This window comes from Suricata suricatta, chromosome 12 (genome assembly GCF_006229205.1).
Source record: "Suricata suricatta isolate VVHF042 chromosome 12, meerkat_22Aug2017_6uvM2_HiC, whole genome shotgun sequence".
In the NCBI taxonomy this organism is placed as follows: Eukaryota; Metazoa; Chordata; class Mammalia; order Carnivora; family Herpestidae; genus Suricata; species Suricata suricatta.
This window is the reverse complement of record NC_043711.1, coordinates 12,486,189-12,497,013: the sequence shown is the minus strand read 5'-3', so window position 1 is coordinate 12,497,013 and position 10,825 is coordinate 12,486,189. Positions and strand designations below refer to the sequence as shown.

Here is a 10,825-nt window from a genome sequence, read left to right as displayed (position 1 = left end):
AAGATGAGGACCGACGGAAGCAGCAAGCAGAACTCAGGACGGCCATTAGAAATAAGTCCCTGTCCACTTTACACACCCCCCCCTCCCCTGCCATGTGACCTAGCAATAGGGTCCCCCGATGCACAGCAAGACATTCAGGGGAGAGAGCCGTCCCCTCAAGTGGCCTTGACATTTCCCTCCCTGCCCTCAGGTCCCCTGAAGCCCTCGGTCTGCTCTGAGCCCCGGGATTTCGGGATTTCGTACTGCACAGATCTTCTCGGCAGGGAGGGAGTCTACCCTTTGTCTCCACTCACCTGCCTGAGGTTCTGACTGGGGTGTCTGGGCTCAGCCTGAATCTCCCCTTCCTGACCCCGCTGGACACCCCCCACCCCCAGGCAGGGCTGGCAACCCTGAACCCCAGGCCTCCTCCCACACACTTCCTTTTCTCCCCACCGGGTCCATCTCTAAGTTTCTTCGGCTTCCAGACCAATCAAAGCAGCAGCAATCACTCATCTCTGTCGCCCCAGGCCTCACATGGAGCCTGCTGGCAATTAGCATAAATAAAGGGTCGTGTTGTCAAAACAACAGTGAAGCCTTCTTATAAAAAGAGGACCATCTTCTTAGATTCTTTTCAAATCCCTGTATTGTGTGTTTCCTAGTACTTCTTAGATGTAGAGGTGCCTCAAAGAGCAAATTAAAGTCCTAACCAGGGGCGCCTGGCTGGCTCCAGGTCCGAGGTCGGGCGCAGATTACTTAAAATCTTTTTAAAAAGATTTAAAAAAAATCATAACTGAACAGAACTCCATTAGGTATCTGTGAGCCCATGTTCACGGCCGCGTTATTCACAAGAGCAAAGCGCGGGAACAGGCCCGTGTCCGTCAATGCACGGACGGATAAACACAAGTGTGCGTCCGTGCCACGGAATATTCTTCGGCCTGAGAAAGGAAGGAGACCCTGACACGGGCTGCAACGTGGACGGGCCCTGAGGACGTCGTGGTGAAGGAAAGAAGCCAGACACAAAAGGACAAATACTGTTAGGGTCCCCCATGTGACAGGAGGTCCCTGGAGTCTCAAATTCAGAGACAGACAGTGTAGGAAGGCGGGAGCCAGGGGTCGGGAGAGGCAGTGTTTCATGGGGACAGAGTCTTGGTTTTGCAAGACGAAGAGGGTTCTGGGAATGGATGGTGGTGATGGCTGCATACTTAATGGCACTGACTGGACACTGAGAAAGGGTTAGAGAGGGGAGTTTTAGGTAACGTACACGGTGTCACGGTTAAAAAAAAGCCGATCAGAATGTTCCAGGATTTCACGAACTCAGACCAGAACACAGGAGCGCCCACCAAGCGTGGCGGGAGGCGGCTCACCTGGTAGGTGTGCAGGATCTCCAGGAACGACCTGTAGATCTCCGGGTGGTCTAGAAAACGGGTCTTGATCTTGTTCACGTAGCTGATGGCGTTGTTGAACTCCACGGAGTCCGACTCCAAGGGCACCTGCGCTTTGTCCTCCTTGCAGAGCAGCTGCTGCTTGAAGCTTTCCGTGCAGTCGCCGTGGTTGTGCGGGTTCTCCTGCGGACGCCGGGGACAGAGGTGAGGACGGCCGGGCAGAGCCGCTGCCTGCTTGAGAGCAAGCGCAGAGCCCTGTGCGGATCCAAGGTTTTTAACGAGATGCAGGAAAACATTCCTGGGGGGGTGGGGGCGGAGAGGGAGGGAGGGTAAGGAAGCGGCCCCCCCCACAACAGAATGTGCGGTAACTCCTCCCTCAGCACTCTGCGCGCCTGCCCGGTCCCAGGGGTCTCCTGAACTCGCCTCTCTCGGATCAAAGAACACAGAAGTTTGACGGACAACCAGACATCTTGAACACTGAGCATTCGGGAGAAAGACACGAGACGTGGACTGTTCGGTCCCCTTCGGAGTGGAGTTTGGGGCTGTTTACAAAAGAAGTCTTCCCAGGGGCGGCTGGGTGGTTCAGTCGGTTGAGTGTCTGACTTTGGCTCATAATCTCACTGCTCAGGAGTCTGAGCCCTACATTGGGCTCTGTGCTGACAGCTCAGAGCCTGGAGCCTGCTTCAGAACCTATGTCTCCCTCTCTCTGCCCCTGCCCTGCTTGCGCTCTGTCTCTCTCTCAAAAATAAACAAACGTTTAAAAAAAAAAAAAAAGGGAGTCTTCCCACACCTCCGGCCAGCCACTTCTGCAAGACTGTCTTGAGGTGCGAAAGCACCTGCTGTCAGCAGGGCCGGGAAAGCTGGGGCCCCAGAGGTGCGGGGGGCCCGCTGCCCATGTCGTCCGAGACTGTGGGACTTCGGGTGCTAAGTCCAGGATGTGTCACCTGGGAGAAGAGACAGTCCTTGGCCAGTTGTCATGCCTGCCCTGCGTGCTTGCCTGTCCATACAAATGAAACAAAGAAAACAGCCCCACACGTCCCTCTCCTGGGCACCCAGAATCCTAACCTGTGCCGGGACAGGACCACCCCATGAAGAAGGGGATGCTGATGTTTCTAAACTGGAATTTTATGCCTGGTTCTGAGGCCTCCCCACAAACCACAACTGGGCTATCAGGGGCGGCCCCACCCCCAGCCCCAGGCATCCTGCAGGTGCTGTGTGCACAGAGGCCAGGTCTCATCCTGCAGGTGCTGTGTGCAAAGACTAGCTCTCATCCTGCAGGTGCCATGTACAGAGGCTGGTTGTCATCTTGCAGGTGCCATGTGCACAGAGGCAAGGTCTCATCCTGCAGGTGCTGTGTGCAGAGGCCAGGTCTCATCCTGCGGGTGCCGTGTGCAGAGGCCGGGTCTCAGCCTGCAGGTGCCGTGTGCAGAGGCCGGGTCTCAGCCTGCAGGTGCCGTGTGCACAGAGGCCGGGTCTCATCCTGCGGGTGCCGTGTGCAGAGGCCGGGTCTCAGCCTGCAGGTGCCGTGTGCACAGAGGCTGGTTCTCCAGCAGTCTGGGATCCCTCCTTCTTAGCTTCAGGCGTCTGTCAGGACACATTCTCAGCAAATCTTCTGTAACTGCCCCGCGCCAAACTAAAATGGCCTCATCTCCCAGCACCCCAAGCACCTTTCTAGCTCCATTTTTCCTCCACAGCACGTGCCACCTTCCTACACCTAACGTATTTTACTAATTTCCTTGTCTGTTCACCCCTGGCCAGACAGCGAATGCCCTGAGGGCAGAGAAGTCGCTTTGTTCGCTGCTGTATCCCAAGTGTCTGGAACAGATCGGGCCTCGTCCACTGCTGGGAATCTTCCGGTGAATGAGAGAAGGAACACGCTGGCCTGGTGCTCGGTCCCCCTCGGCGGGTGGCGATGCATGCGGCACCAAGCACTGCCCCGAGGACTCCCACAGGAAGGGGCGTGCCATGCACACTGCTGCAGGGCTATCACCGTGACAGACACACTTGTCGGGCACGGTTCGCGGCCATCTGGGCGGGTGTGCTACGCTGCTCAGGCTGCCAGAACAGAGCAACACAGACTGGGCCGCTGCCACAACAGAGATTTATTTCCCCCCGGCTCTGGAGGCTGGAGTCTAAGATCAAGGGGTTGGGAGGGCTGGTACCTCTGGAGGCATCCTGGTAGGCGGCCACCTGCTCCCTGTGTTCTCACAACGTTGCCCCTCTGTGTGCTTTACTACTGGGTGCAAATTTCCTCTTCTTATAAGGACGCCCTAAGGGCCTCGTTTTACCTTAACTGGCTCAGTAAAGAGCTCCAAGTTCAGCCACACTCTGACATACTGAGGACTAGGGCCTCAGCATATGAATGGGGGCGAGGAATGGGGCATTGGGGAGAGGACACAGCTCAGCCCAAAACATGGGCGCAGAAGCAGCTCTAGAAAAGTCTGAGCTGAGGCAAGCAGAGACACAGAAGACCCGCAGCAGCCTCCTCGATTCTAAATACCATCTCTCCCAGCAACGACACATATCCTCAGGCCCTCTGGGGACGCACTTGCCGAGTTCCCGCACTGCATTCCTTCCAGGTGTGCTGGCCTGGCAGGGAAGGAGCCAGAAGGGGCCAGGACGGTTAGGGGGATGGAGCAGCCTTGGAGCAGACGGCTGTGAGCTCATGGAGCTGCCCACCACCCCCAGGGGGCATTTTCAAGCACCATGGGTGTCCCCCTTCCAATGCCCTGGAGTGAGGCGCTGCGACAAGGTGGAGACCCTCATCAAGGCCAGGGCTTGGCAAAGACAGCCAGACAGCATCGGTGCAGCTGTGGCCAACCGTCTGGCAGTTCTTCAGAATGTTATACACAGTCACCACGGGACCCTGCAATTCTACTCCTAGGCATCTGCTGAAGCCTGAAACCAGGCGTGCAGACAGCCCAAGCGTCCATCAGCAGAGGGAGGGATAAACGATGTGGTCCAACCACACAATGGAGTATTATTCTACTATAAAAAGGAAAGAAGAGCAGCACCTGGGTGGCTCAGTCAGTAGAGCATCCGACTCTTGGTTTCAGCTCAGGTCACGATCCCCGGGTCATGGGATCAAGCCCCATGTCCAGCTCCACACTGAACGTGAAACCTGCTTAAGATTCTCTCTGGGGCACCTGGGGGGCTCAGTCAGTTGAGCGTCTGGCTTCAGCTCAGGTCAGATCTCACGTTCGTGGGTTCGAGCCCCGCGTCAGGCTCTGTGCTGACAGCTAGCTCAGAGCCTGGAGCCTGCTTCGGATTCTGAGTCTCCCTCTCTCTCTGACCCTCCCCTGCTCCTGCTATCTCTGTCTCTCAAAAATAAATTAAAAAGAAAAAAAAGGATTCTCTCCTTCCTCTCCCCACCCGCTGCCCCTCTCCCTTCTCATGTGCTCTAAAAGAAAATTAAAAACAAGATCTTTTTTTTAAAAAAAGGAAGGCAGTTCTGACGCCTGCTAACTGAGGGTAAACCTTGAAACCATAATGCTAGGTGAAGGAAGCCAGACACAAAAAGTTATACATGATTTCACTGAAATGAAATGTCCAGAACAAGCAAATCTACAGAGACAAAGTGGATTCGTGGTTGCCAGAGGCTGGTGGGAGAGGAGAATTGGGAGGTATGGCTTCTTTCTGGGGTGGTAAGAATGTTCTGGAATCAGCGTCGGTGGTGTAGGCACTGGCAAACCAACCGAATTGTATACTTTAGTCACAAAACATGAATTTAGATTATGTGACTATTATCACAATTTTAAAACTGTTGTTGTTTTTTATAACATTTATTTGTTTTTCAGAGAGAGAGAGCAGAAGTGGGGGAGAGGCAAAGAGAGAGGGAGACACAGAATCTGAAGCAGGCTCCAGGCTCTGAGCTGTCAGCACACAGCCCAACGCGGGGCTCAAAACCATGAACCATGGGATCATGACCTGAGCCAGAATCAAGAATCAGACACTTAACCAACTGAGCCATCCAGGCACTCTTAAAATCTTTAAATTTTATTTTATTATTTTTGTGACAGAGAGAGAGAAAAAGCGTGCACACGCACACACGCATGCAGGGGGAGGGGCAGAGAGAGGAGAATCTCAAGCAGGCTCCGAGCCCAGTGCACAGCTCGACATGGGGCTCGGTCTCACTGTGAGATCATGACCTGAGCCAAAATCAAAAGCTGGATGCTTAACTGAGCCCCCAGGTGCCCCTAAAAACATTTTATTTAATGTTTGCTTCTTTACTTTTGAGAAAGAGCACACAAGCAGAGGAGGGGGCAGAGAGAGAGAGGGAGACAGAATCTGAAACAGGCTCTAGGCTCTGAACTGTCAGCACAGAGCCCAATGCGGGACTTGAACCCACAAGCTGTGAGATCGTGACCTGAGCTGAAGTCAGACACTCAATCTACTGGGCCACCCAGGCACCACCACCCCCCCAAATCATTTTATTTTTTATTTTTTATTTTTTTATTTTTGAGAGACAGAGAGAGACAGCTGGAGCAGGGGAGGGTCAGAGAGAGAGGGAGACACAGAATCCGAAACAGGCTCCAGGCTCTGAGCTAGCTGTCAGCACAGAGCCCGACGCAGGGCTCGAACCCACGAACCGTGAGATCTGACCTGAGCCGAAGCCGGATGCTTAACTGACTGAGCCACCCAGGCGCCCCGCAAAATCATTTTTAATGTCATCTCTGAAAAATGTAAAAACTGCTATCCACACAAATACAAGCTGCCTTTAGCCCATGCACCAACCCCTGCTCTAAACCTTCCAGAACAATCCAAGGTTTTCTCTGCTTGCCCTGAGTGACCTAACAGGCACGGTTAGGTATGATCCTAGATACAGACAGGCCTTGGAGTGGTGGCTGCCCTGTCCCCAACCCCCCCCTCATGGTGTGCACAACACAGCTCATCAAATAGCACAGTCCAAACCCACAGCAGCTCCCTGGTGCCCTAGCTTCTCCCGGGCTTTGCTCACATCGGCAGGTGCTTGCCACTGGCACCCAGGGGCCAAAGCTGCCTGGACCCTCCATGGACTTCCCCCTCCCACAGGCAACCCCCCCCGCCCCCCCACCGGGCCCTTGGCCCATATCGCTGCCCACTCTGCCTCCTCCGCCTCCCAGATCCTCTCTTGTCTCCTCAGTCCATCTCCAGCACCACAGCCAGGGTGGCCTTTCTGGAACTCTCCCCACATTCTCTATGCTCCTGGCTCTCTCCTCCACCCTCTCCCGTTTACCTTTCAACCCCACAGGCTCCCTGGCTGTTTCTCAACCACACCCACAGTCCCACGTCAGTCACTTACACCTGGCCCAGGACACGCCCACCCCAGGACCCAGGCAGGGTTCCAGACCCATCACGCATGTGCCCAGGGCTCCCCACACCCTGCCCGTCTTCACTCGCAGTCCTAAACCCCCTTGCGCATTTATCTGTCCACCCACATCCCCTGATACATCCCCAGGCCACTGCTCCAGCCGACCATAGAGGGGCCGGCTCCCGGCACTCGGGGTTGGTCCAAACAGAAGCCAGGAGCAGAGACCCATCGCTTTCCCACTGACACACCGCATCTTGCCCCTCCCACACGTGCCTGGCACCGTACCGGAACAGGGGGCACAGTCGGGAACTGGACAGACAAGGGGCCTGCCTGACCTGTGCCCAGATCTGCCAGGCAAGGCAAAGCAAGACTCGGTGGATTTTTAACTTCAAGCTCCAGCTCTGCTATCTTAACATACCCAAGATGGGGCGGTGTGAGAATGACGGGGGGCACGGAGGGCTCTCTGAGGGGTGAGGTTACTACGGGGGCCTGGATGATGCGCTGACTCTGGCTGGGAGGCGGGGGGTAAGCTGCGGTGTCCCCATGCTGCCCCAGCCCTCCTCTGGCCATACTCCCCACATTGTGGCACCTCTGTCTGTCTCCTTCTAACACTGGCCTTCTCAAGGACGACGGTCCTGTCCCACAGGGGCACTGAGCAACACGTGGAGACACTTCTAGGATGTCACATCGGGGGGAGGTGGGGGTAGGCTGCAGATGCCGCTCAGTGCCCTACAGCGCACGGGACAGCCTGTTCCAGAAAGAACGATCTGGTCCCGACGGCCACAGGGCCAAGGCTGAGAAACCTGCAGAGAGGGCTCTCTGCAGCGTGGGGCTTCCTAGTTCCTTTCTGTAGGCATCTGAGAGCTACTCTCTCCTTGCCTGTGGTTTATCAGATGAAAAACAGAGAGGAGGAAAAAAAAAGCTGTACTTCAAAACAAGCTAGAAAAAAACCAGTAATAAAAAAATGTCTAGGGCTACTATGGCCTCTCAAAGGACTCTGGGAAGCCAAAAGGCCCCCTGGTTCATGCCTGGTGTGAAGGAGCACTGAGATGCAGGGCTGGAAAACCAATGTGGACAGAAACGGAGTGGCCAGCTGCAGAGAGGGGCCCTAGACATGGTGGTTTTGGGGCTTGGGGCTTCAGCAAGATTATAAAGCTGGGCTAAGCAGCTGTTGAGTCGCAGGGCTGTGTCCCGGGCAGGATGGCCTCCAAATGTCACCCCCGTGCCGGTTCACACGGAGATCCAGCTCAGCGAGCGTTGTCGCTCCAATGGCCAGGGATCGAGAGGGGCGATTTCCACATCAGGAGCGCAATTTAGTTCTTCAACCTCGGATCTTTCTTCGAGGGTGATGGTAGTGACCTGTGTCTGTATGGCGCTTCCGGCTCGTCGGAGCGCTCCCCCCCGCACACCGCTGTACACGCTGGGGTCCTTCCCCGAGGTGGTGGTTCCCACGACTAGTCCCGCTCGGGCGTTTCCTGTCTGGAGCCATGAGCCTCACCTCACCTCACCTCACCTCTGGGCCGTGGGGCTCTGTTTGTAAACGTGAACCAGAAGGGCCCTGGAGTTCAGCAGCCACACACTCCCAAGTTCCTTTTCAAAACCTGGCTCTCAAGAGGGCCGCCACCGTCACACTGCCTCCGGCCATTCTCTTTCCAAATCTGACGCTTTCGTCAGAGGCGAAACCCATAAAGCACTTCCCGAGGTAGATGATTTGTGTTCCCCGCTAGAAACCCAAGTCCCGGGCCAGAGACACAAGAGTGATAGGGGCCATTTTCCCTCCAGCAGGCAGCCATTGATGTCTGGTGGTACTTTTGGCTTTTGCTGCTGGGTGAGGGCCTAGCGGGGTGGAATGCCGGATGCTTCTAAACATCCCGAATGCACCAGATGCCTCCTCCCACCCGGCCCCCAGCACAGCATTACGGCAACAGGGCCGAGGTGGAGAAAAAGACAATGGTTACTTTATAAAAGCAAAGTTCACACAAGCTTTCGTTTTCTCAGGGGGTCTGGTGAGCTCAGGTAAGAAGGGACCACAGGGACAGAGGAGGAAGCAAAGCCGCAAGCCTCGTCTGAGCTGGTGACCCCTGTGGCAATGAACTGCGGCACAGCAACGAGGACCAGGCCATTCACACTCGAGGCGCGACTGCTTTATTTTGTGGGCGGCACCGAGGACGACCGGAGGGACCACGTGCCTAAGTACAAGTGTGGCCTGCCCAGCCCGCTCCCAGGGGAAACCTCAGAACAAGAGCTTGGGGCCTGGGGATGGTTCTTCTGACAGGACATAAAACTGTTAAGAGAATGCACCCCTACCACCCCGACACAAACACACACATCCACTCTTGATTTAAATCCTCAAAAAGGATCCAACGATTTGGGGCAAAGGGGCTGGCCAGGCAGGTATTTCGCTCTACTCTGATCTGTGCTAGAAGCGAGGGGCAAGTCTGGAAAAAGACGGACTCTTCACTGGCTTTCCTGCAACGCGGACATGAGACGCGCCGCCCGGCCGGCAGTAGTACCAGTGCGCCCCGGTACGTGCGGATCGCCCACACCGGGACGGCGGCCTACCTGGCTCGACAGAGGCGCCTGTATGTTTAACTTGCCGTTCTTGGGAATGTCTATTCTGTACCCGAGGGGCAGGAACGCGTTGAATCCAACGATGAGGTCAGGGTGTTCGTGGAAGAGCTGTGACACGCGCCGGATGACTCCGGGCGTGTCGATGCTGGAACAGAAAAGAACGGGAGGTGGGCAGAGGTGTCTTGGGGAGCCCGCAGAAAGCGAAGTCTCCTCCCGACTCGCTTGACAGCACCACCTAAGGAGCTTCTCAAAGGACGACAGGCACTCTGTGATGTGCCCGGGTGTGATTCAGCCCGTGTGTAGTGTGTCATCTGCCTCCACAGCAGCCAGCCTCGGGCTCGCTGTGCCCTCCCGGTGAGAACCACAGGATACTTGCACGGCACAGCTCCCCAGAACACCCCAAGCACAGGCACTCGGTTCTGAAAATGTCAGGAGAGCCGAGTGAAGGTCCGAGGCTCCAGGAAGAGGCACGAGGCCAAAGCCCTCTTAGCAACTTGATAAACTATGACACAGGTGTTGATCCCAGCAAGTGACGGCAAGGCATGAATACCTAAGGCACTGCAAGTGTCGGTTGCACAACTATGCCAGGGGTCTCTGTCATGGCTGCAGTGGGGCTCCCTTGAGGCCTCAGCATGCCTCTCCTGGAAGGAAACCAGGCCAGCCCTCCCGTGTTTCCTCAGAGGGGGAGCAGCAGGGTGGCGATGTGACCAGCGGGAACCTAAGAGTCTGCGAGCCGAAATTCTAGTCCAGACTGCCCACCAAGTTCAGTCTAGGTGAGCCCCTGCCCCCTCTAAGCCTACGTGAGCCTCCAACCCTCCTGATTGTGTGCCCACAAAACCAGTTTATGTGTTTTAAACCCTTTCTGTGTGCCATGCCCCTTACAAAGCATTTTATGCACATTACTCCCCAACAGGCCTGGGACTGGGCCCCGAGACCCTCGCCTTGATGACCAGATTTAAGGGGGGAGAGGGCGCCCACTCACTCAATGATGGAGATAAACAACCTTTTGATGTAGCGCTTCAAAAAATTAAAACTAATCTAAAAAAATGCTCGATGAACAAAATTCATTTCAAGATCATTTTCGGTAACGACAGGACCGGACTCTGCACTTGTGGACTTCTCTCCCGCCGTCGCCGCACCCCATCCCTGCTCTCCTTCCAGGAATCCCACAACAGCGCCACAGGAGAGGGACTCTCCACTCCCGTTTTTTCCAGGAGGAACGGAGGCTCTGAGAGGTTCCACGACCTGCGCAAGGTCACCCGACTGGGGCGGAGAGGCAGCCGGGATGGGGGCTCCCACCCCGCTCGGCTGGATCGCGCCCCGGGGCGGCCCCCCCGGGGTGGGGAGGGGTCCCGCGGGTACCTCTGGCTTTTGAACTCCTTCATGATCTCCAGGAAGCCGTTGTAGGTGGCGGGGTCGCTGCCGAAGCGAATCTTCACCTGGTCCAGGTAGGTGAGGGCGTCCTCCACCTGACAGGAGGGAGAGGGTCCCAGTGGGCGGGGGTCGGCGGAGGAGGGGACAGAGGACGAGGGTCCCTGGCGGGGAGGGGGACGCGCCGAGGCTCAGAGGAGCCGGGGTAAGGGGTCAGGGGGCTGGGGTCGGG

At 56.2% G+C, this 10,825-nt stretch overlaps 1 protein-coding gene across 1 annotated transcript in view; it reads right to left on the bottom strand.

Moving 5' to 3' along the window:
• SIN3B (SIN3 transcription regulator family member B) overlaps positions 1–10,825 on the bottom strand; it is a 38,950-nt gene that overhangs the window by 27,024 nt on the left and 1,101 nt on the right. Inside the window, exons 2-4 of the mRNA XM_029917847.1 lie at positions 10,585–10,691; positions 9,214–9,367; positions 1,344–1,544 (exon numbers count right to left, since the gene is read on the bottom strand). Coding sequence (XP_029773707.1) covers positions 1,344–1,544; positions 9,214–9,367; positions 10,585–10,691 — 462 coding nt within the window. The remainder of the gene's footprint in view (positions 1–1,343; positions 1,545–9,213; positions 9,368–10,584; positions 10,692–10,825) is intronic.